Here is a 23,794-nt window from a genome sequence, read left to right on the forward strand (position 1 = left end):
GTCTTTGACGCCGCCACAAGAGGTCGATGACGTCCGTGTAAGCTCTGACGCGTGACGCGTGAACGCCCTCCCGATTTAGCGACAAAAAAAGTACAACCCCCGCTATAGCCCCGCCCATAACACCAACACCGTCACATATTTGAAGCACATAGCAAAAGCACCAAAATGTCTACCTGTGTCATCTGCGACAAGCCCCTAGAGGTAGAAGTCGAGCGCGACGAGGACGAAGAGTACGAGGGCGGCGCATCGTCATCCGGCAAAGGACCCGCGGCGGCACCAGAAACATATCCCGATGATGTCCAGCTAACCTGCGGATGCCACTTCCACTGGTACGCAAAGTTCCTTGCACACAATCGCATACTATCGCTAACACACCACGTGCAGGGACTGTCTCCTCTCCGCCTACGAAATAACCTCGTGTCCCCACTGCGGCAAAGAAATCTCCAGCACAGGCGACGGCCAACAAAAGGTCCTCTGCCGACTCAACAACGAAGGCGGAATCCAAGAGAACCTCGATATCCTGCCCCTCCTCACCGAAGAATCATATCTGAAAGCGTACCCGGAAGACAGGAAAGCGCGCGCGTTCCTCGAGTTCTGTCGCGAAGGCGATTACAAGGCTGTTGTCGAGCTGCTGCTGAACGATGACGATGACAGCGAGGACGACGAGGGCGATGTCGAAATGAGCACTACGGATCATCCGGAGAAGGAAGTGGGCATTGATAGGATGTTGAGATACCAGGATCCGATTGGGGATATGCAGTCGGGGCTACATGCGGCAGTGCATGCGCAGAGCAGAGAGGTCGCGTGGTTGTTACTGCTGCTGGCGAGTAACTACCCGCTGCTGGACTTTCCGACGCAGGTCTTCCAGGAGGCCGAGGCTATGGGTATCATGAGGGGCCTTACAGAAGACAAGATTGATATCAGGAGTCTGAGGGATGCGAATGGGAGGACTGCGGAGGATATTGCGAGGGAGATTGGTGGGGTGTGGGTGGGATGGACGGACAACAACAGGTTGGCGATATGAGGGCTGTGACAGAGCGTGTTTCCCGGGGAACAATACCATGATTTCGGTTTCTACAGGGAGGGCTGAGAGTTTAGCACGCGAAGTGCACAAAAAGCTGTCCAAGAAGAGAGGAGGTATATGGAACTTGGTGTAATGATTAGTATCACCCTTATGACATACAGGTGCTCAAAACAAAAGCACCTCATGGCCTTCCAGTGCGCTTGGTTAAAACCCACAGTCCACAAGCCTATGATGTCCGCCAGGTTTACCTCGTTGTATGCGCAAAGGTGATAGTACACATTAGAGTAATCCGGGGCCTGGTGTTCTCATACAAACCGCCAACACCGGCAAAAAGGATGCATGCTAGGCGCACCCGCCATGTTACCCACATCCGCAAAAAGAATGGTTCGAAGAATCCCGAGCAAGCTCGAGCACGTTGTCCCCTTCGTGGATCGAACACGATACCTCCAGATTTAGTGACTGAGACTTCAGTCTGGCGCTCTCCCAATTGAGCTAAGGAGACGGTTGTGATAGGGAATTGATGGAAAAAATGCAAAGTGCAACATCTATATCCCAAGTTTTGCGTCTTAGACGACGAAGCTGAAGGTCAAGAAAGGGGAAACATCCAATAGTAATCTGTTGTGGCGAAATCAAAACCCTGTGTCGTGATGAAGTACGTTGGTGGGGTGGAAGTGGGGTTTGCACCGCGGGCTAGACTTGGCCAGGCCTGAGACGGGAACTGGGGATGGTACACCAGAGTGGTAATTGGCAATGTAGGAACACTGTATTCATTACTGTTGTACGTTGCATCTCGGCTTGTCTGTTTCCGGGAAGGGGTTGTCTTGTATAGGTATGCGCGTTGCACACCACGACTGCAAGTTTGACTCTACTGTGCGGATCCCCTAATCTAGTAAGACGCGAGACATGCGCGCTTAACATACATAAACACGGGGATAACGATATTGAAGCGAAGTATTGCGATACCAGAATGGCGTCGCACCATAGGCTTTGCTTAGGTGCGATCTTCAAAGTGGCTTGTTCGAATCAGGGGAAATCTGTCTTTTGGAATGCATCGACAGGTGGTCCACAGGGAGTGAGTGGCAACGCGTCCATGCATTTCCCAAGTCCTTGTCGAATCGGCCAACAGCACGTGTCTGCTATATATGCTCAGTATCCCGGCCGGGTGCTTGTTACACGCGTCGTCTCCCGCTTACGCTGGTCCAACAACTTATATCTGTACCCCTGGAACGTCGTCAATCTTAGGTTCCTAACACTAAATCACTAACCATCAGTCAATCAAAGAGGGGACAACCCTTCTGTAGTAGTGTGAGAAAAGAAGGCGTATGGTAGCCAATAGTCTGATTCGTGATATATCGATCCCTACGCCTGTGTATCATGCCTCGTCAAATCGCCATACATGGCCGTCACCTATCAACTCCTCACTCCTCGCCCGTGGTATCTCATGCTCGTGTAAATAGCAAACTTTGTCGTATCATCCGTTGTCGTCGTGCACTCGCTCGGAAGTGTGACTGCTTATTTCACAACACCCTCGTCGGCGTTGAAGCAGACGTCGAACTCCTTGCTGTGCTTGTTGGTTGCGTGATCGGTAAGCATCTTGCGGCTCGTGGTGCCCTGGAAGGTTTGGAAGCAGGTTTTGCACTTGATGGTCTGGGCGGCGGCGTTCTGGCATTGTGTTAGCAGTTCGACTTGTAATTGTGATATGAATGCGGGACCGCGACGTTGCAGGATCGCGCGAGGGAGCGGGGTTACGTACGGCTTTCAGTTGGCTCTTTGCTTCCTTGGGACCGGCATCGCCTGTAGGTTTGGAGTACGAAGTTAGTTACTGTCTCACAGGCGGCTCCTATGGTGGGATGCTAACCCTTCCTGTCGCGTTTCTGTTGCGCTCTTCGAAAAATGTTAGCGAGCGTTCCAGGGCTGCTGGATATATGTAAAGTGGCTTACTTGGCTCCGTTACCCATCTTGTAATTTGCTGATAGTCAGTCGCTGAGTGTGAGTGGAGATATATGTCGAGAGCGATCAAAGTCCGAGGATTTGTTTGTGTGTGAAGGCTGGTGGTTCTGCGAGATTATTTGCGACGGCGGGGAGGGTCCAGGCCGTTCGGTCTAAAGGCGGTGTTGGCACTTCCGGCGTTAAGCGGCATCGGGTTAGGTCCTCCGCGCTATCATGTGAATCTATCTTTCACGCTACCACTTAGGCACAATCTACTGCCGCTCTGAAATTGTGGCGAGTCACGTCCCCTAGAGCATCTGTCGGATACTTAACACTTCCATCGCGCAGTAGCAAATTACTGGGCTACACCTTGTGACGCGCGGCAGCTTTCCACACGCTTCACGTTTTATCCCTGGACGCGACCTCGGGAGCTAGGTAATGACATACCGTTTAGCAGAACTACATGATAACATATCGCGATGACAGATCGAGAACTACACCTACGCGATGGCTCCCGTCCTTACCGTCAATGAATACACGGCTATCGCAATCTGCAGGTAGCCGCGATCTAGTCTGTCACTAATCCGTAGGTACAAGTACTACATGAACTTAGAAGGCTCTGATAGTACAGGTAGCATTTCTTCAAAGTCCATCTGGGTATCTAACCGTTGTCATATCTTGATTCGAATTTCGCACCGTCACTGAGTCCCTGTGTTTCACACCTTTTTCCTGAACATGGTACAAACGTCCATAAAGCCAGGCAGGTACTCGGTCTGCATCCTCGTTTGCTAATCTTTACCCTCTCTTTACCATGAGATTTCTCTCAATCCTTTCTTAACACCTAATATCAACATTCCTTCGACATCATGGCCCACAGCCACAGCCACCACGAGCCAGGCCATCGTGCGCATGGGCACAAGCATGGCCGCTTCCAAGTCAGTCGAAAGACCCGCCTCAGGGCTGTGATAGCCATATCTTTCTGCTTCTTCGCGGCCGAAATCTCCGTGGGTTTCTATACATCGTCACTTGCCCTGGTGGCTGATGCCTTCCACTATGTGAGTCCCGCATCATCATACATGCCTACGTTGAACCTTCCTTGCGTCAAGCCACTAACACTCTGTCCAGCTCAACGACCTGATCGGATTCATCGTGGCCCTGGTAGCTGTCCAGGTGACAGAGCGCAAGACTTCACCTCCAGATCTCTCCTTCGGTTGGGCGCGGGCCTCACTCCTCGGCGCCTTCTTCAACGGCTCTTTCCTTCTCGCCCTAGGTGTCAGCATCACACTACAATCCATCGAACGCTTCATCCGCATCGAGCGCGTCGAGAACCCCAAGCTAGTTCTGATCGTGGGTTGTGTCGGTCTAGCTCTCAACATTATCAGTGCTTTGTTCCTACACGAGCATGACCACGACCATGGTCCTGGTGGTAACGGCGACGAAGAGAGCATGTCACTTACACCCATACATGCCAATCACCTGCACATATCCGCGAAACCAAAGAAGCACGGAATGGATCTGGGTATTCTCGGAGTTCTCATCCACGTTATCGGCGACGCGATCAACAACATCGGTGTCATCATCTCCGCAGTCATCATATGGTTCGTCAAGTCGCCTAATCGTTATTATGCCGACCCAGCAGTTAGTATGTGGATCGCCATCATGATTCTTCTTACCGCAATTCCCCTCACGAAGCGTAGCGGAAAGATTCTGCTTCAGTCTGCACCCCTGGGCGTCAAAATTGAGGATGTCAAACACGATCTGGAGGCCATTCCTGGTGTGCTTAGTGTGCACGAACTGCACGTCTGGCGTCTGGATCAGAAGAAGGCTGTCGCATCAGCACACGTTGTGGTCAGTGACCCTGATATCGCGAGCTTCATGAGCAAAGCCAAGATTTTCTCTGAATGTCTGCATGCGTACGGCATTCACTCGGCAACACTCCAACCTGAGCTGGCATCCGCTTCGGACAGGATCCATGAGGTTGAAGCTGGGGGCAGGGAAACAGCCGAAGGCGTCACAAGTTCAACGCAAACTGCGCGAACGAGTACTGAGACATGCGGTGTGCCTTGTGGTGTAACTTGCGAAGAGTTGAAGTGCTGCACCTGAGTTCCGAAATTGGCTCGATTTCGGAATCAGTTCCGCGGTCCCTGCATAAGCTTACGAGGAGGCGTTCGGATACCCCACTATGAGCATCCTAGCTGAGCGTCAGCTTCACTGTACACAGCAGTCAGCATAACGAACGATACATGAACAGATAGCTACAGATTCTTCTAATAGAACCACTTTCTCTTGACTCCTCCTATCTTCCATCTCATCCATCCATCCCATCAACACGAAATGTCAACCCAGGAAATCCACAAGTACGGCACCGACGATGGCTGGCACGGCGTCATCCAAGAGGGAGGTGAATTCCCACCCGAGAAAGACAGATACCACCTCTACATCGGTAAGCCTACACAGAACCATAACACCATACCAAAGCAACACTAACACCAACGTATCACACAGGCCTCTTCTGCCCCTTCGCCCACCGCCCAAACCTAGTCCGTCACCTCAACCACCTCCGACCCTACCTCCCCGTCTCCATCGTCCGCCCCTACCCAAAGGGCGAACCCGGCTGGCGCTTCGACGCCAGCTACCCCAACGCAACACCCGACCACCTCTTCGACAGCCAATTCATGCACCAGATCTACTTCCGCGACGACCCAGCTTACAAGGGGAAATACAGCGTGCCCCTTCTCTGGGACAAGAAAAGCGGTCGAATAGTGAATAATGAGAGTGCGGAAATGTTGAAGTGGTTACCGCGGGCTTTTGATTCCGTGTTGGAGAGTGAGAGAAAGCTTGTGGGCATGAATTTCTATCCTGAGGAGCTACGCGGCAAGATTGATGAGATCAGTCCGTGGTTGCAGTCGCTGATTTGCGCGGGCGTGTATAAATCCGGGTTCGCACCGACTCAAGAAGGTTACGAGAAGGGCGTTGTTCCGCTCTTTGCTGCGCTGAATCGACTGGAAGAGTTGGTACACAAGAATGGCGGACCGTATATCCTGGGCGATAAGCTGACTGAGTTGGATCTCCTGGCTTACCCGACGATCGTCCGTTTCGACACGGTATACTCGCAGCATTTCAAAACGAATCTGGGTTCCATACGTCATGATTACCCTGTCTTGAACAATTGGCTCAAGAACCTCTATCACAATGTCGAGGGGTTCAAAGAGAGTACGGATTTCAGGCATATCAAGGAGAATGTGAGTGGAATTGCTCGGGTTCGTGCAGGGTGCTGTGATGGCTGACTTTGATTGCGCGCACAGTATACGAAGAGTCATGGCGATATCAACCCGCTCAGTATCACGCCGCTAGGACCGTATCCGGACGTGGAAGAGGCGTATGAGAAGGATTGGAGCAAGTTGAAGCCTGGCAAGGTAGCGCATCCGCGGGTCTTGGAGGAACAGAGTAAGCTTTGAGGTGACGGTGGCATAAAACAGATGAGTGAAGTTTTCGAGGGTAACATAGGGAATGAAAATGGTAGGTCTGAAACAGACTGTGGTATTCTTTGGTATTCCATTCGCAGCGAAATTTTGGGTCATTCTTGCCCTTCATCCATAATATACATACCGCGCATCGCCGACGGAGTATTTTGTTTACACACACATAGCCGGTCCAAGTTCCCATCCAAAACCGTGTAGTCCATCTACTGCGTCTTCTTTGTGCTCTTCTCGCTGGGCGCACTGTACAGCCAAACGGCCACAAATGCCAACCAGCCCAAAACGGTGACCCAGATACCGCCAATCCAGACCCACGCACCGCTAATCTCAAAACTCCTCGGGTACTCGTCGTGCGCAAAGTGCCTAACGGTGACCTGCCTCTTCTCGTCGATGTTGGTGACAAATGGGCGGCGGTAGTTGACGCGGAAGTTGAAGATCCCGTGCTGATCGGGTGTCCTGAACGCGACACCGAAGATCGTCGCGTTTGCGGTTTGTGCGATCGGGGAGAGGTTCAGGCGTTGGAAGGGCGAGAGCATGCTGAACTCAAGCTGGATGTTATCCTTGGGCGAGGGGACGAAGGGAGCGAGGTGATCGTTCGTGTATTCGGAGATCTCGACTTGGAAGTGCTGTGTCTGTTAGCACCTTAGTCGTAAACGCGGTTCAACATAAACTTACGACGTCGGTCTTGATACGGTAGATGCCAGGGTTGTTCTCAGGAATGGCAGTGCTGGTGTTCAACTTCTTGCTGGCACCCTCGTCCTGGTAGTGGAGGAGCTTGCCAATCTTCAGCACACCCGTCTCCTTGAAGGTCCACTCAGAAAGCTTCTGCGCAAACTCGCGGTTGCCAGTCGTGATAGCCTTGTCGCCTAGCTTGGCCTTCTCAGCGAACCACTTGTTCTGGAGCATCTCGGCTGAGCCGACGACTGCCAGACGCGCCGCGTTGTTCGCCTGCATGGCAGAGACGACGTTCAGCTGCTCACCAACCGCGAAGGGGTCCTCAACACCGTCAGCCTCGTCCTTGGGGTTGTAGCTGTAGGCGGTGCTGGGAGCGCGGAGGATAGGCGAGGTAAGAGGCGATTCGTTTCCGAGAGCCTGGCCGACGGCGCGTGGCACGGCAATGTATCCCTCGCCAGCGAAGTAGTTCTTGACATCTGGCCTAAGCGACTTGGGGAATGGAAGGAGCAATACGTCGTGCTCTTCCTTCGCCGATGACGCATCGTAGTTGAAGTGGTCAACGACCAATGCGCCTTTGTCCGCTGGGATGTTGATGTCGACTTCGAGAAGCATGGCCTGGACGGCGGTAGGGATAGCGTATTCGCTCGAGAGGGCAACCAGAATGTTTCCATCCTTCTTCATGAACTCGAGGAGGTTGTTCGCTGTGAGGGCAGGGCCGAGGCCTTTCGACTTGCCGGGGAGGAGGAGGACATGGTCGTATGCTCGTTCGCCGTGCTTCAGTAATGAGAGCTTGCTCTCTTTTGGTGATTCGACAGATGTGGTATATCCCCGGGCTATACAGTCGTGTCAGCATTGGCTCACTATCAGTGGATTTGATTGAGCGTCATCTGCTGCGCAAGGCCAAGTTGCAAGTTCGATGGCTACGGAGCTTTGCCAATGCCTCGTATTTGCATCGCACCTTGCGCGACTTGAAGATACCACGACATCTCCGGCCACAATTAAACTAACTCATAACTTACACGTCAAGTCCTCCAGGAACACACTGTACTTCTCCCTCTCGGCTTGCTCCTCCAACACAACCAGCAAGCGGTTGCCAGTGAAACTCTTGGCCTGCACCACCACCGACCAAACGAAGGCGACGGTAAAAGAAAGTAACCACCTCATCTTGTGGTTGATCGAAGATTGGACTTGTCGAGTTGCGCCAGCGTGTGGAGAGCTGTAACGGAGATACGTATGCTTTTGCCAAGCCCATCGGTCCCGGAAAATCGCTGCACGCCGATTGGAGTGCGGAGGTGAGTGAGCTACGGGCTGCGACCTCACGAACACCAGACTCGCGCCGACAACTTGCGATTGCGACACCAGACTGAGGCATTGAGCCTGCTGATTACCGGACCTACCGAAAACCGACGAGGGATAGTCTACGTACGCGCATACTTGCCTCGCGACTCCAAATCACGCGCTTACATATCAGCAGCAATACAGCGACCATGTCCGGCATTCCCCCCTCCCCGCGCTTCTTCCAGCAGCCGCTGCGCTACATGAAATGGGCCTCTATCAACAAGCCCGCATACTTCTACTCCATCATGGTCGGATGCGCTGGTCCCATAATGGTCGTTACCGTTCCCCCGATTCGGAGATATATGGGCGAGGAGCAGATCCCCAAGATCCCCATGACATACCCAGGTACGTGGCGGATGGAGAGAACTAGTTGCTAGGACGATCGTTGGACCGAGGAGAGGGTAACATGGAGAAAGAAGACGGTTTACTGACTTGTCACAGTACCAAAGGGCCAACGGCCGAGACCAACGGGCTTCGATGACGAGTAGAGGATATCAGGGGACATGGAGGAGATAACTGGAATGAAGCTTTCACTCGGATTCAAGGAGATATCAAGTCAGAATACTCCCTTTCACTTCAATACACCATAAGAATACAGTCAAGAATCATCATTTTTTGTCTAACCGTGGAGGCAGTCGAGCCATTATCAAGAAATTTCCATGCCCTCACAGACCCTTTTGCCGACTACAAGTAACCCAATACCGTATTTCCGTCCAGCCATGGACCCGTTTGACGCCGACATACCAACCTAACCCTCACTTTTGAAAAAACCACACAACGCCCAGGAGGTCCTCACGGCATCCTGTGAAGCTCAAAACCAACCCAAAAGTACCGCCTGGCGGATACCTCAATTCAAAACCTAATCAATCTTAGCCCGCTTACCCCTGGTATCCTCCTCATCATCATCACTCTCAAACTCGACCGAATCTTCCTCCTCGTCACCCTCCATACTCATGCTCCTCTCCTGATGCATTCTCGCGGTATCCAAATTCTTGCGAGCAATGTCATTGCCACCAGGCTTGTACGCCCTCTTTGCCGGAAGCACCCTAGGACCCTCGCTGTCCTTGTCCCACGGGTAATCTCCCTTATCGAACTCAGTGCAAGTCAGATACTCAACAGGGAAGCGATGGATATCCAACTGGCAGGTTGACTTGAGGATCTTATGCTGGTCGACGACGGTCTTCATACACTCCTTGATTTCGAGCAGATGGTTCTCCAGCACGTTCATGGCTTTCTTCGTCATGGGGAACTTGGTGTGGAACTGGTTGATGACAGACTTGTCCATGTAGGAATCTCCTCCTGTGCCGATCGCCTTGTAGAGTTCGAAACCGCAGTCGGGAGCGTGTCGGCCTTTGTCCATGATGAGACGCTGGCCGATCCAGTGGCGGAAGAAGGTCAGTGCCATCCAGACGAGGATGTCCTTGGCGTAGGCTTCGCGCTTGATGGGTAGGTCTTCGACGGGGAGGCGCATGGTACCGGGGTAGAGGGACATGACAGCTAATTCGACGGCCTTGCACTGGCCGAGCATCGCGCGGTGGTACTTCTCGAGCAAGCCGCGCAGACCGGGGACTTCGCGCAGGTAATCTAGGGTGCTGCGTGAAGCCTTCAAGACCCTCCAGTTGCCGACTAGGTGGACGATACACTCGCGGAAGATGAGTTCGCTGCGAATTCGGTATGACATTTCGATCCATGCGTGCGGCTTCTTCTGTATGGCGCGGAAGAGATCCTGGCCATGTTTCAGGAGGGCGATCTCGATGGGTTTGGAGATAAGTATGGTGCAGCCTAGGTAGTCGGCGATCTTGAGAAGCTGGTAGCAATCATGAAGGGCGGCGGACATGTCGGTGTCAGCAATCTTGAGCTCTTTGTTGTAGAAGGCATAGAAGATGCTTTCATAGTGCTGGAAGGTCTTAACGGCTTGGGGGATACGTCCGTTTTCGTTGACGATTAGGCCGCTGCGACCATCGGCTCGCTCGGCAGTTGGTGTGAGTTCCTGGAGACATCGTTGTTAGCGACTGTTATCGGTAACTTGAGGATAGGACAGGGGTTATAGTTTCATACCACGAGATCAAGACGACCGGCAGGATGTTGCTCGGAAGGCAGGTCCTTGAGTTCGATCATCCAGCGCGTTTTGATACCCGCGTTCCTGGCGCGGGTGTTCAATTTGACGGCGTTACACTCGGTCAACAAATCGGCGAGGAGGGTGGAGTTACGCGCCAGAGTACCAGAGTGGAACTTGTAGCGACGCTCATGGCCGAGGACGACTTCGACATCTTCTGCTTGGTTCATGTTGAGTGATGGGTTGTTGTCGGGTACCGAAGGCCTTATGGTGACAATGCTCACAGCAAGAGAAGAGTGCCGAAGGCTAGAGGCGACAAGCAAGGGGATTATGTATGCAAGGCAAGCACTGTTGTCAGTTACCAGGTGACCCAAATGTTTGTAGAGTGGAGAGTGTGGAGGAGTGTTGGAGCAGACAGGTGAAGAGATTATATAGGGAAGTACTGGGAGCCTTCTGCTAGCGGCTGACCGCCCGCGTGGTATTCCCCAAGGTAAAGGTGGACAGGTAGAAGAGCCCGAGCGCAGTGTCACAAGGTGGACCAGGCCCTCCAATGGTCGCAAGAGTGAGAGACAGTGGGGTTTCCGAAGGTCGACGGGCGCGCTGTGGGTACGTCAAACGAGCCGCCAAAAAGTCACTGAAGTCCTCAACACCGAAATTTTACATCCTGAATGCAAATTGACGCGGAAGTAGTAGGCTTCAAGCCATTCAACTCCTTGAGTTGTGTAGATACTTCGAAATACATGCAGACTACGCGCGATAGCCAAAGACTCGTATACTGCACTACAGAGTCGTGTGCGCGAAAGCATCTCTATAACTAGCAAAGCTAAGACTAGAGCACTCAGGAGTAGTCATGCTTTCTCTAGAGACCTTGGACTACTAAGAAGAGATGTCTATAGTCACGCATATAGCAACACGCTTTGATGAAACCTAGAACAAAACGTATGTAGAAGCTATTGTGCATGGTTGCTACATCCTCACTACACATACACACAGATCTCTGAAGACCTATACGAGGCTAAAGGCCAACTCAGAACGCCAAGTTTCTGCTCGTGTGAGTGTATGAACGAGTATCGTGTGACACTGCTTCCCTTCACATGACAATCACATAAATTGTGCGAACTTGATTGTGTTGATCCAAAAGTGAAATCAATTACAGATTCATGAGGTTAAATATATCATACAAGAAGGAAATCAGAGCCCACTTGGCACTAGGCCTTGCTCATAACGCCATCCGAGGAGGTCGATGGTACCTCTGCAGAGACCTCACATCCACTTCTGTGCTTGCTGCATACCGCTGAGCTGGTTGAGTCCTGGAAACTCCGTAGTGCTTCCGTCAGGGAGACGTTGCAACTGCACTCCTCGTACATCATCTACATCCTTGAAGCAGTGAGTCGGATGGCACAAGTTCAAGAGCAGAACTGCCGCAATGATGACACCACCCTCCAATCCGATGAAGTACTTTTGGGTGTTGGCAATATGGCCCTCCCAGCCCTCACTCAGTTCCGCGACGCGAAACACGCACCTTGTAAAGATGCAGAGGGTAGAAAGCGACAGAGCTACGAGGAAAGCTTTGAACGGCCATGAACGGCGGATGATAGCTGGCTGTTGATCCGGAGATATCTGGCCTAGAGATGTTCTTCCTTGGTATGTGCGCCATGCAAAGTCAAGGGCCAGCAGAATGAAGAGAAGCATGGTTGCGACTTGGAAGGCTAGACCGGCGACCATGATGTGGTTGCCCTTCTCCGGGTTCTCGCCGTTGTGTGTCGCGACGCTAGCCATACCTCCGCCAGCGGCCTGAAGCACAAGTGAGATGAAGTCGCAGGGAATGAAGATCTTGGGGTATGAGAGGGGCTTGATCCGTGAGTGTTGTGGGCCGACAGTGGTGACGATGCGCGAGAGGCAGAGGTAGATGCCGGCAGCGAGGAAGGCAGGTGCAATGGTCAGGCAAATGATCTGGATTAGGAAAGGGTTCTGTGTCGTGTCAGTCCCGGAATCGACGGATACAATCCACAGACGTACCTCAGCGAACTGATCTGCATGTGCTAGGATGCGCCCAATATAGCCGACGACTTCGATCGCGCAACCCGTTCCCATTGCGACAGTGAAGCCAAGCCATCTCTTTCCCATAATGCCCTGCACAAGGTAGGCGATAGTCGAGATACCGAACAGCGCAGCGAAGGCGATGTTGGTGGCCAAGGAAGGTTGATAGCCCCAGTATGCCCACTCCTTTAGGCATACCTCTGATATGTGGTAGCAAGGCCCGTCATAGCCGATTATCATCTTGGGCGAAGTTGAAGGCGTATTCGCCTCTTTATTCCGTGGGAGTGAGTAGGGGAAGGGAAATATTTTAATGCGGCAGTTGGAATTATACCCTGGATCGCCAAGGCAAGGAAAAGGCGGTATCAACCTTGGAAACGAGAAGGTGAGTATTAGGTACCCACGCAAGCTAGTGAGAGGATGCGTCAAGCAAAAGAGTGGAACGTAAGCGGGGTCCCGAGTGTTGTAGGCAGGGACGAGGGAGGTGAGGGAAGCTGACCACCAGGGCAGTCGCGGTAAGCGAGAGGAACGCGCGATTGCGCTGGAGTAGGAAGAACGAGTGAAAGAGGACGAAGCGCCACAACACCAGCTCGCAAGGCTGCGGATGGAGCGACGATATAAGTACCGGTGTGATGACCTTCTCGCCTGGGAAATTGTACGCATCAGTGCAACCATGGTACTGAAGCCCGGTTCGCCAGTACGACCCAACAGTACAACCACCAATTACAATACTGGCTACAAAGCGGACACTTTTTGTTACCGGCGACGTTATGGTGACAGGGACCTGCCGCGCGTTGCAGGACGAAATGTGCGATTGGACAATGCGACAAGAACAGACTGCGGACTATTGACTTACCGCTGATTGCATAGAATAGTCCTTTCTTTTGGAGTGTCAAGCTTTCCACCCAGCGCTGCACGTGGCTCAAAAGCAAAAAGCGGTCTCACATTGTATGTGTGCACTGACCTCATCTTCGTACACTTCCTCTTCTGGTCGTAGCGTAGAGCTGCAATGTTGGTAAAGATGATGCGGTTAGTCCCGAGCGAATGTTAGCTATCTCAGCTTATCTTGCTAGCCATCAACAGGCCTGTCTTCGTGCGTCACCAGTGAGCATTTGCGTGAACAGCGAAGCAAAGCAAAGCTGACTTGAGAACCTGCAAAGGGCATCAGTGGCCAGGACTGAAGGACGTACCTAAGCTACAGCTGGAGGGACTATGCGGCGTAGGTTTCATCAGAAAATGTATACCACTCCTGAAAAGGCAAACATAGCCATGTTCCTGGCTTACATGCGCAAAGACGACCCATTGTTGCCCAGAGATACAACGCCATCCTTGATTCCAGTACAGTTCCTAAATCCCGACTTGAAGAAAGTTACTGGGTATCAGTTCATGACGTTTTCCGTAAACGCCAATACAGTGATAAGATCAAGTGACAGCAACGCGAATAAGTGACATCCAATGGGTGTCAGTTGTTCTGTTCCGCGGCGACAGCTGTTCCTCAGATAGGTGGTGGTGGTGGTGCTTCGAGCCGGGTATTCTCAGCCAACATTCTACTGAACGCGATACCGACACCTTCGATGACGGCCAGGAGGATGGCGCAACCGATAGCATTATTGCGCATGGCTTTGGCGCCGCCTCGGACCGCCAGCGCGCCTCCAGTGAAGAAGCCTCCGATGATGGCATTCCACGGATCGTCCTTCTTCCTGCAAATGTATCAATTAGTATGTGTCTGATTTTTCGTCGCGACTTGGATTCCTCGTTGGCCAGAGAGGAGCCTCCGCACCTGATGCCTTTCACAGCGCAATCGAAGCTGCTAAAGAGGCCACCCCATACTCCAAAGTTACCACCAAGGACAGGAGCGCGCGTTCTCAGGGCGACAATGGCACCGACGCGTCGCTCGCCATGCGGAGAATTGCTGTTGGAGCTGTGAGCACCTTCTGGCTATACGACGTGGTGGTGAAGCGAGTACCGGAACCCCTTTATGCCATGCCAAACTGCCCCTCCGATGGCCTAGGAGTCGTTAGCTTTGAAACCGAGGATGACGTAGCCCAGCTGCAAGCAATCGATAGGACTTGCCCCCATGCAGAACGCTCCGCCAAAATCACTAAGGGCAACCCAAGGGCAAGGGTCCCGGCTGTGGTCCATGGACATTGTGGAGTGTCATGGAATGGGAACGTGACTTGGGTCTGGTGTTTGGGCTTTGCCATGTGCCTGCGGGGTCAGCTCACGGATGCAGGTACGACGGGGTACCGGAGCAAATCCGATACCAAGCATATGACTGAGAGCGACTTAGTCTCCAATCCCTTTGGATAACTTATCCTCCCTGTGCATCTACTCGGCGTAGTCGATGTATTATGGCTACGTGCGAGGCAGCACACATATATTTGCAGAGGAAGTTACCTGTACGCCATCGCTGCACCTGGGGGTTCACCTGATTTCAGATGGTCCTTGCTACTTGTCACGTCGCTATCTATGGGTATATCATGATAGATAAGTCATGGTTCTACTAATGCAAAGTTTATTGCAATCACAGCTTTGGAGCAGGCGAGAATGACAGCATCTCAAGTGTACTCCTATTTGCAAGAGATGGAACATGGTGCACCAAGTCTTGTGCGTGTGGCCTTTGCTCCTCACTACGAAGCATGGGCGGTGACAGTGCGGGCGGACGTCTCGGCAGGCTCCAATACCGTGGACGTGTTCCGAGTCGGGCAGCACAAGGGGGTTGAGACGTAAGCGCAACGGCACTTGGATAATTCTCGAGACGATTAGAAAGCAAAGAATTCCGAGGAAAGAGGCGAGAAGGGCAGGCATGGCTATCATTTGTCGGACGGCCAGGTACAATCCCCAATGATCAATCCCCTGCTCGCCCTAGCGCCACCAGCACGGTCACTGCAAGACAGCCTGCATGCAAGCCTACGTCGCCATCCTCCGACAGCTGTGCATACACCTATACACTGCTCTGTTGTTTCTTGCTGCCGTCGCTGAACACGTCGTATCTGCTCTGCGACCTCGTCACTCGATTCATCGCGATATACACTAGTACGGACCCTGCTTTGGCGAGCCCGAGGCCACATCAGTTGAGCCCAAGTGCCTGTGTTGGCTTGGCGGCGGGCGAACCCCAATCCCACGTCTTCGGCATTGACGCATCATCAACACTGTCACTCGTTCCAACCACCTTCGAGACACAATCTTTCCCCCGTGATCTGGTCGCTGTTGGTTCTTTTGGAGCTGTTGTCAGCTGTATACTGTCAGTGTTAGCATCGCCGAGCAATAGAGGGGTTCTCCGCTAACTGGCCACCAGTACCGTCCCTCACACAAACCCCTCGAAAAAGGTGCGTAGAGCTCCGGAACCGCCACACCCCGTCTCGACGTTGTTTGGGAGAGACCCCGTGTTCCCCAGGCGGCTGTGCACCGGCGATACAGACTGCGCGTGGATGATTGCTAATACGGGCAATACAGCACGAGAGGGACCGACTTGGAGATAGTAGGACTGCTGGGAGTCACGTCCACCCCACAGTCTTGGTGATCGGACGTCGGAGGAAGGATTGCCACCATGGCAGCGGCGACTGCGGGTAAGTAAAGGAAGTCGTTGCGGGCAGCCTGCAACGCTCTTCACCATTTCCTTCTGCCACCATGATGCACCAACATGCCTCGTCTGAGCCTCCTCCCCGGTCTCTCCAGATATCTGACATCGCTTCTCCCCTTCGCAGGCTACGAGTGGAACCGCTCTTCGCCGCTGCGCTCCTCGCCCGACACATCATCCTCCATGTACCCCGACCGGCCCATTCGCCCTCTGCCCGCCCGTTCTCTACGCGCCCGCTTGTCCCCCGAGCAGGCCGAGACGATCGTGTACCCGCACAACCCGCCGTCTACAGGGCCGCTCTTCAACTACCCGCCATACACGGCCGATGAGCGCGTCAGACCTCACAGGACTGGGGCTAACGACCACCACGCCTGTCATTGTGGCCATACCCATTCCGAGGTCGAGAGCGAGGAGGAAGAGGACGACCGAAACGGACCGTTGCCGTCGTCCCCGAGCTATCAGTACAGCAGACAAGCGTCAGGCAAGCCGGCAGCGGGTGCGACTGGTGCCTATCGCAAACCAGGTTCGCCTGCGTCTTCGGTCGATGGCTACGAGTCATTCGAGAACACGAACAACAAGAAGAAGCGCAAAATCCCCAACATGGGTAGCAACGGGTCACACCACGCGAGCCTCTCCGCGGATCTGACTGGCATGGGTGTCGCACCAGTTCACGAGGCAGGCGCCATGGACGACGGGGACGGCATCGCGCGTTACTACGGCTCGGCGCCCTCGACACCCCAACACGCGACAAGTTCTGGAACCGGCATCTCAGGCGCAGGCAGAGGGCGTTTCGGCCGATCTGGCTCGGGACGGTCAGAAAGGCGCGTGTTGGCTAGTTCGACCAATCTCGCCAACGCCAAAGGGAACAGCAAACGTACGGTGTCACCTCGGGAATTGATACGTCTTTACTACTAAAAGAGTCCGTGCGCTAACGATTTGTTTTCTAGGACCTCCGGAGCAAAGCGGCATCATCTCCACTGCCATTGCCAACGCAAACGCGACCCCGCCACCCCCGGGCAACGAAAACGTGAGCCTTCTGCAGCAGGAAGCCGCCAAGCATACTGCCAGCAAGACCCAATTCACTTTCACCTGCGGCTCCGACTCGGCCAACAAGATGGTCTGGCCGGGCCAGGAAAACGGCCAGTACCCCCAACCCCCTGGCGCGTACCCCAATGCCGCTGCCTCTCCTTCACCCCACCCCCAAGCCACCCGCTCACGGCCCCCCGTGCGCCCCGATGCGCCCATGGTGTCTACCCAGGGCACTCAGACCAGCCCCAACATGAACGGAGCAGGTGCATACCCCCCACCGCCCCTGCCCAATGGGACTGCACGACGTCCGACCGGACCTCCACCACCGCAACAGGCACCGCCGCCTCGAAAGCCACGACGTAGTGCCTCAAAGCTGTATGAGTATGCTGCCCGCAAGCGTCGCATTCAGCAAGAGTACGCCAACTTCCACAACCCGCCAAGTCAGCCGTGGATATGCGAATTTTGCGAATACGAGGACATATTTGGCCATCCTCCCATGGCTCTGATTCGGCAGTATGAGATCAAGGACAGGAAGGAGCGCAAACGTCTGGCAGAGAAGCGGCGGCTGTTGGAGAAGGCCAGGATGAAGGGACGAAAGGGCAAGAAGGCGAGCAAGAAGGCACAGAACAATGCCAACAACGCTCAGCACAACCAAAACCCTCCGCCTGGCGGCTACGACCGACGCGACGATGAAGGGTCGCTGGATCCACAGGACGAGTACTACGACGACGATTACGACGAACCGATAGCTACTTGTCCACATGGCTGCCAGCACCACCCGCATCCTCCGCATCCACACCCGCACAAAGTCCCAGGTTTGCCTCCTGGGGACCCTCGGGTGGGAGGGCCGCCTGTTGCCAATGGCATCTAGCAACCGGACGAGACGGGGTGGGCCGTCTGTGTTCTTGCATTAAGTCTTCTTGTACTGTCTTTCCGTGCTGCCTTCATGGTCGGAGTTGTTGCAGCTGTTGCTCGGGTGTCTAGACGCGGTGTCAAACGCATCTTCGAGATGACAGGGGGCTAGCGCATTCGATCAACCACGTTTTCCCCCGCCCGTGGCCTGACGCCTTACCGAGCATACTCAGCAACCCTCTCGTGAGGCACACTGTTTCGTTTTGTTTGCAGCGTTATAGCGTCGTCTTCCAGCATTGTTTCCCAGCACTTTCCCGGAGTCATTGAATCGTTGGTTGTTTCCAATTTGACACCACCCGATCACGACTCGCCCCGGACCCCCTCACCTTCACGACATATCATGAACATATAACCATACATAAACTCCACTCAAATAGATAACCTCTCAACTCCAGCACTGAGACGGACTGTATTGTATTGTACATATCCCGCCGGCAGTGTATGGAGGGAACATTACAAGATACCGGATGGCGTTCCAAGTTGGGCAGCTGGTCCAGTCTGTTGTCTCACACTCTTGGTCGGCAGACTGTCAATATATCGTCATGTTACATAGTATACAAGTTGGTAATTACTAGCTAGAAAATCCATTTTATGTAACAACAAGCAATCGATCAAACTTCCATCCGATCTCGCTGTGCTCTTTGAACTGCGCTGCATCACTATGCTTCGCGATGCTGTTTTGCGCAGAGTCGTGATTTGAATATATTTTCATTCCTCATTTCTCATATCCATGCAATCGATACATCTTTATTATGCAGCCTTCTACATCCTCTCGACAGGGCTGAGTCCAAGCACCCTCATACCATTGTACAAGACCTGCCTAGCAGCAACATAAAGCGCCAACCTAGCAATCATAACGTTCTTCTCCGAGCCAACAACCTGCAAGTGGTCGTAACTACTGCTGAGCGCATGTGCCATCTTAAACAAGTACGTAAGCACAGTAGTGGGTTCCTGTGTCTTGAGCGTGTTGAGGAAAGTATCTGGCCACGACGCCAACTGGCGGACCAGCTCAACAGCCTTGTCTTCCTTCAGCAAGCTCAAGTCAGCGGATGTGAGATCGAGTTCGGCGAGACTGGGGTCCGCGTCGCAGGCTTTGCGGTATATGGAGCAGAGACGGGCGTGTGCGTATTGCAGGTATGGGCCTGTGTCGCCTTCGAAGGAGCACATGCGATCCATGTCGAAGGTGTAGTTGTTGATGCGCTTGCCCTTCATGTCTTGCACCATGACGGCAGAGATACCTAGTGTGTCGGCGGTCTGCTCGGGGTCTTTGACTTGGGCGTATTTTGTCTCGTTTGTTTTCATTACTTCGTGCATCTTGTCGCCGACGTCGCGGAGGATGTCGTCGAGGAACTTGGCTGTGCCTTTTCGGGTCGACATACCTGTGAGTTGTTAGTAATGGAATGGAAGATTATTGATGGAATAGAGGTCATACCGAGAACCATGCCGAAGTTGATGTGTTGGCACTTGTCTGAGATGTCTTTCCTGCCCATGAGCTCTTCGATCTTGAAGAGCTGGGCCAAGTGCAGGTCTTGTTGTGATGCGACGACGTAGATCATGCGGCTGTGACCCAGTTAGCAAAGTGTCAGGAAGTGTAGGACTGGGCTGGCATACTCAAAGTGGTACTTTTCAACACGCTCGATCGCAGCGCCAATGTCTCGGGTCAGGTACAGCGAAGTACCGTCCTTCTTCTTCACGACAGCCTTGCCCAGCTTCTTAGAGTGCTTTGTAAGGTCGACAATGACAGCGCCCTCTGAGTCCTCGCAGACCTTCTTCTCCCACATGATCTTCGCAGCAAGGTCCATGCTCTCGTCCTTGACTTGGGACTCTCCGCTGTAGTCGTCGTAGTGGATGTTTAGTCGGGCGTATGTCTGCTTGTACTTCTCGATGGACAGGTCCTGCGCAGGTCAGTATTGATACTCTACCCTTTGTGATCGGTCTACTCACCCTGAAGCGCTTCCAGATGCCGAGCGCCTTGGGCTCGCCGTCTACCATGCCCTTGAAGTACTTCCTAGCCTGCTCGTCGATACCCTCAGCTTCGATCTTCTTGACCTCGGCCTCCTGCTCCGACGCATCCTTGCCCTCTTCCTTAAGCTTCGCAGCTTCGGCCTTGAGAGCCTTCACTTTCTCCGCCTCTTCATGTTGTACGTTGCTAACCCTGACGTAGATGTCGTATAAGTGTCCAATGGGGTTCTTGACGAGTTCCTCCTCGTTACCGTAGAGATCGAAACCAATAGCCAACACACCGTATTGCTTTCCCCAGTCTCCGAGGTAGTTCATGCGAACGACGTCCCAGCCAGCGCCCTCGTATAGATTCGCGAGGAAACCACCAATGATTGTGCTTCGCAAGTGGCCGGCGTGGAAGGGCTTCGCGATGTTGGGTGAACTGAATTCGACGATCATCTTCTTCGCGCCGGAGGAGGGGTCGAGCGGGTTCTTGAGACCGAGATTCTTGTTGAAACCATATGCCTCCTTCGACTTCAGGACCATGGGCAGGACGAGCGAAGTGAGCGTCTCTGGCTTGAAGAAGAAGCCAATGGATGTGTTTGTGACAATTGGCTTCTTAACCAGCGGCGACTCGGGGAAGGCATCTGCCAACTCCTGTGCGAAGGCCTTCATGTCCTTCTTCTTCTGGCGGAGGGCAGGCACGGCCAGCTGCAAGTCTCCATGCTCTGGCTTGGCCGTCCATGCTAGTGTGGGGTATATTATTTGCTTGTCTACGCCTGACACGGACGAGAGCAGCTCGGTGATGTGGCTCCGGTAGATGTCGAAGGGGTTGAGGGCGGGGTATGTGTTGGGCTGTTGCGGGACCTTGTCGAGGCCGAGCGTGGCGAGTGTGTTGGTGAGGTCCTCCATGCTGACTGGTGGGCGCGCCGACGCGTCGAGGTTTCGGAGGGGATTGAGGGAAGTAGCGTCGAACTGGAAGTAGTCTCGCAGTAGTGTCGAGGCAGCTGCGACTCTGGGACTGTTGTGCCCGTGTGAGATGGGCTGGTTGTGTGTATAATGTCGCGGACGTGTGTGCGGTCGCAGCGGGGAGGAGAGTGTGTGGAGGGAGGACGCGCGCGGGGTGGTGGGCTTAAGGGCAGGCTGTGTCAGTATGACTGGACTATGGCTGCGTCTCTGAGTCAAAGGAAGGGAGAGAGTCGCCAGCGGCCTCGTCAGACAAGCGTTGCTAGAGGGAAAAAGTCTGGCGCGACAAATATTTGCCAGGCTTTGCTGCATGCCAGATGTGGGGTAGCTGCGATGCGTCAATGGTTCGCGAGAGATGCGAGCAATCGCGCTAGTATAAAATTTAGGAGGGGCTCCGACGTGAGGCTGAACACGGCCTGAGCCCCCAGCCTGCCATCGTCGCAGCCACCATACTCATCCCTCACCATCACATAGCATCACCTCGAGTCACCTCATCCAAGAAAAAGCTCTAATTAGAAAACCTAAGTGCCTCGAAAGTCCAGACCAATCTGTGCCATCGCCGATTTCGCGCAACAAAGGTGCCACGGCGTCGACATGAGGCTCGTATACGCACGCCTCGCACGATTCGGATCTTGTGCCTCCAGATTCTGACATGCGCATAACCTACAGGGCGGCACATATGCGTGCTGATGTTCCTGCGCGTCGCCGCGGCCAGCCAGGTACTACATGCGCCATGCATGGCTCGTATACAGGTCGAGTCAGATGCAGGCCCGTCAATGCAGAAGGACGAGTCGGGCTCACATGTCATGTGTACTCTCACGCAACGACAGGCTTACGTCTCTTGTTGCGCTCTCATGCTTTGTCTCCTGAGCTGCCTTTGGTTACGTGTCCAGCGAAGCCCAGCTGCTCTCGGTTATCGTCGCAAAGCCTGGCGTATTCGAGCAATAACCGCAGAGTGTAAAGATCCATATCCTCGGTGCGTAAGACCTGAGAAGCCCACTCCTGGCCGCTGAATGCGATCTTCTCCGCTGCTTTGTCGTGGGCACCATACAGCATCGCCACATGGTCGTCTCCAGTGCCTAGGAAATAGTCCAAGATAGCGTGCATGTCGACAAACGAGTTGTCCATTGGCACAAAGTGCAGCCATGGTATTAGTCGGTCGTCGTGCCATTCGGAGTAGATCGTCGCCTTTATGGGAACGGACGTCGAACGTAGGAAAGAGAGATAACGCCCAGAGAAGGAGTTGCCATCGATATCAGGGAGGAGCTTGTAGTTGAACTGTTTGGACATGGGGATCTTCTCTACAGTCCCGAACCACGGCTCGTTGTAGTCGCAAGTCCGCTTGCCAGACTGTGGGAAGCACAAAAGGTCCGTGAAGCCGACATTCGCAATCCGGTCGAGCCAAGTACCCATGTTCATGTGTCTTGTCGCTTCTAGATGATACGTGGTGTATGACTGCGGGCTGTATGTTTGGCCTCCTTCCGCTGCCTTTGAGTCCATCTCAAGGTTGTGCACATATGTCCCATTTAACATGGAAACGAAGCGGTGCCGATGGAAGCGCGTCCAGTTCTCTGCCTTGTTACGACCTCCACTGGCGACACCCCGCCATACAGCGCCTGCTGTTTTCTCCGACCAATTCTTGCCATCGCGATTCGTGCCTGAGTAGTCACCGCCTGCAAACGCCTCAGAGAGATAGGCAGCGGGAGGAATGAGGATATCCGAATTTTGCTGCAACTTCGTTTCACCGAAGATGGGCACTAGAGCGTGAGTCGTTGATATCGAAACCGGTTCGATGAATGTTCCATGGGACTCTTGTAGATGCTTTTGTTGGCAAGCATCTCTCACCAAGTCCCAGTTCTGCACGTAGCCTTTATACGAGTGCTCTGGATAGCCCCGAGGAAAAGGAAGAGGTCCAGCAAGGTTCGTGGCGGCGACTTTGTTCCGGCCAGGTGAATCGGGTGGACATGCTTTCCGCGCCAACTCCCAATATGGCTCGCCCGGTCCCATCCAGTTCACCTGAGGCGGCTCTCCGGACGTCTCATCCAAGGCTTGGAAGCTGCCGTACTCAAAGATGGTCTCGTCACCCGGCAGTATTTTCCTCGTCAGGGTCTCAATCTCGGTGTAATTGCTCATCTCCTCCCACGGTACGATGACTCGACTCTCATCCATAAGATTGACGGCGATATCGAGATCAGGTAGCATGCCTTCCATGCGCCTGACCATGTCCCACCACGCGAACATACGGTCCGTCGGCGTGCCTGGACCCTGGCCTTCCGTCCTGGTGGCGGTACCGTTTCTTACTGAGATGCGATGTTCATAGTGTTGTGCAAAGCCGCGCATACTCTTTGCAGGCACACCCCAGAAAGGTCTCAAATCACGGTAGATCTGATCGAACAGTCCTTCCACGATGACCGCATCGTGTTTTTGCGCATACTCAAACCAAGCGTCAAAGTGAGGTGGTGGATTGCGCCCGCGCCTTTGTCGATATGCTTCGGCTGCCGAATTTAGATCGTATGTCCGTTCTGAGATGAGCTCTCCAAATTTGCGTTGCGCGTCAACCATGAGCTCATCGATGGGATGCATTTCCTGCGTGCTTGGTCCATGCTGAATCAGCTTGTCGTGATGTGCGGGTTGTGAAGGCGAGCGGAATTGCCAGAGCAGTAAGATGCTATTACATAGAAGCAGGACGCCCAAGCCAGCCGTAAAGGCGATGACATTGCGAAAGCCAATGAATCGCGCGCACCGCTGGAACATGTTGATGGAGGTCTATCGTGTGGTAGGTTGTAGCAGTGACGTAGGTAAGTGCCAAAAGAACAAACAAAAGGAAA

General features: G+C 53.6%; 11 protein-coding genes and 1 non-coding gene across 12 annotated transcripts; 5 read left to right on the plus strand and 7 right to left on the minus strand.

Annotated features, from left to right (window-relative positions):
- Nucleotides 1-165: 165 nt before the first annotated feature.
- On the plus strand, nucleotides 166-1,024 carry J4E83_009450 (uncharacterized protein; the record flags this gene model as incomplete). Its single annotated transcript, XM_049336337.1, has 2 exons — nucleotides 166-329; nucleotides 385-1,024. The coding sequence occupies 2 exons, from the start codon at nucleotides 166-168 to the stop codon at nucleotides 1,022-1,024; spliced, it is 804 nt and encodes a 267-aa protein (XP_049184436.1).
- Nucleotides 1,025-1,440: 416 nt separating this feature from the next.
- On the minus strand, nucleotides 1,441-1,526 carry J4E83_009451. Its single transcript has one exon. It is a non-coding gene; the product is annotated as a tRNA-Phe (tRNA).
- Nucleotides 1,527-2,536: 1,010 nt separating this feature from the next.
- Nucleotides 2,537-2,982, minus strand: J4E83_009452 (uncharacterized protein; the record flags this gene model as incomplete). Its single annotated transcript, XM_049336338.1, has 4 exons — nucleotides 2,537-2,686; nucleotides 2,778-2,818; nucleotides 2,883-2,908; nucleotides 2,966-2,982. The coding sequence occupies 4 exons, from the start codon at nucleotides 2,980-2,982 to the stop codon at nucleotides 2,537-2,539; spliced, it is 234 nt and encodes a 77-aa protein (XP_049184437.1).
- An 837-nt stretch (nucleotides 2,983-3,819) lies between these two features.
- Nucleotides 3,820-5,056, plus strand: J4E83_009453 (uncharacterized protein; the record flags this gene model as incomplete). The annotated part of the gene is made up of 2 exons (XM_049336339.1): nucleotides 3,820-4,008; nucleotides 4,079-5,056. 2 exons carry the CDS (start codon nucleotides 3,820-3,822, stop codon nucleotides 5,054-5,056), a joined length of 1,167 nt encoding a protein of 388 aa, XP_049184438.1.
- Nucleotides 5,057-5,287: 231 nt separating this feature from the next.
- Nucleotides 5,288-6,411, plus strand: J4E83_009454 (uncharacterized protein; the record flags this gene model as incomplete). Its single annotated transcript, XM_049336340.1, has 3 exons — nucleotides 5,288-5,396; nucleotides 5,459-6,195; nucleotides 6,259-6,411. 3 exons carry the CDS (start codon nucleotides 5,288-5,290, stop codon nucleotides 6,409-6,411), a joined length of 999 nt encoding a protein of 332 aa, XP_049184439.1.
- Nucleotides 6,412-6,638: 227 nt separating this feature from the next.
- On the minus strand, nucleotides 6,639-8,271 carry J4E83_009455 (uncharacterized protein; the record flags this gene model as incomplete). The annotated part of the gene is made up of 3 exons (XM_049336341.1): nucleotides 6,639-7,058; nucleotides 7,108-7,940; nucleotides 8,127-8,271. The coding sequence occupies 3 exons, from the start codon at nucleotides 8,269-8,271 to the stop codon at nucleotides 6,639-6,641; spliced, it is 1,398 nt and encodes a 465-aa protein (XP_049184440.1).
- Nucleotides 8,272-8,594: 323 nt separating this feature from the next.
- Nucleotides 8,595-8,933, plus strand: J4E83_009456 (uncharacterized protein; the record flags this gene model as incomplete). Its single annotated transcript, XM_049336342.1, has 2 exons — nucleotides 8,595-8,790; nucleotides 8,887-8,933. The coding sequence occupies 2 exons, from the start codon at nucleotides 8,595-8,597 to the stop codon at nucleotides 8,931-8,933; spliced, it is 243 nt and encodes an 80-aa protein (XP_049184441.1).
- Nucleotides 8,934-9,304: 371 nt separating this feature from the next.
- On the minus strand, nucleotides 9,305-10,731 carry J4E83_009457 (uncharacterized protein; the record flags this gene model as incomplete). The annotated part of the gene is made up of 2 exons (XM_049336343.1): nucleotides 9,305-10,435; nucleotides 10,504-10,731. The coding sequence occupies 2 exons, from the start codon at nucleotides 10,729-10,731 to the stop codon at nucleotides 9,305-9,307; spliced, it is 1,359 nt and encodes a 452-aa protein (XP_049184442.1).
- Nucleotides 10,732-11,764: 1,033 nt separating this feature from the next.
- J4E83_009458 (uncharacterized protein) lies at nucleotides 11,765-12,781 on the minus strand (the record flags this gene model as incomplete). The annotated part of the gene is made up of 2 exons (XM_049336344.1): nucleotides 11,765-12,472; nucleotides 12,521-12,781. The coding sequence occupies 2 exons, from the start codon at nucleotides 12,779-12,781 to the stop codon at nucleotides 11,765-11,767; spliced, it is 969 nt and encodes a 322-aa protein (XP_049184443.1).
- A 3,307-nt stretch (nucleotides 12,782-16,088) lies between these two features.
- On the plus strand, nucleotides 16,089-18,018 carry J4E83_009459 (uncharacterized protein; the record flags this gene model as incomplete). Its single annotated transcript, XM_049336345.1, has 3 exons — nucleotides 16,089-16,107; nucleotides 16,246-16,992; nucleotides 17,066-18,018. The coding sequence occupies 3 exons, from the start codon at nucleotides 16,089-16,091 to the stop codon at nucleotides 18,016-18,018; spliced, it is 1,719 nt and encodes a 572-aa protein (XP_049184444.1).
- An 803-nt stretch (nucleotides 18,019-18,821) lies between these two features.
- J4E83_009460 (uncharacterized protein) lies at nucleotides 18,822-20,912 on the minus strand (the record flags this gene model as incomplete). The annotated part of the gene is made up of 4 exons (XM_049336346.1): nucleotides 18,822-19,438; nucleotides 19,492-19,619; nucleotides 19,671-19,954; nucleotides 20,004-20,912. 4 exons carry the CDS (start codon nucleotides 20,910-20,912, stop codon nucleotides 18,822-18,824), a joined length of 1,938 nt encoding a protein of 645 aa, XP_049184445.1.
- A 906-nt stretch (nucleotides 20,913-21,818) lies between these two features.
- Nucleotides 21,819-23,720, minus strand: J4E83_009461 (uncharacterized protein; the record flags this gene model as incomplete). Its single annotated transcript, XM_049336347.1, has 1 exon — nucleotides 21,819-23,720. The coding sequence occupies one exon, from the start codon at nucleotides 23,718-23,720 to the stop codon at nucleotides 21,819-21,821; it is 1,902 nt and encodes a 633-aa protein (XP_049184446.1).
- Nucleotides 23,721-23,794: the final 74 nt, after the last annotated feature.

The sequence above is a fragment of the Alternaria metachromatica genome (genome assembly GCF_023757995.1).
Source record: "Alternaria metachromatica strain BMP 0045 chromosome Unknown scaffold_33, whole genome shotgun sequence".
Lineage (NCBI taxonomy): Eukaryota > Fungi > Ascomycota > Dothideomycetes > Pleosporales > Pleosporaceae > Alternaria > Alternaria metachromatica.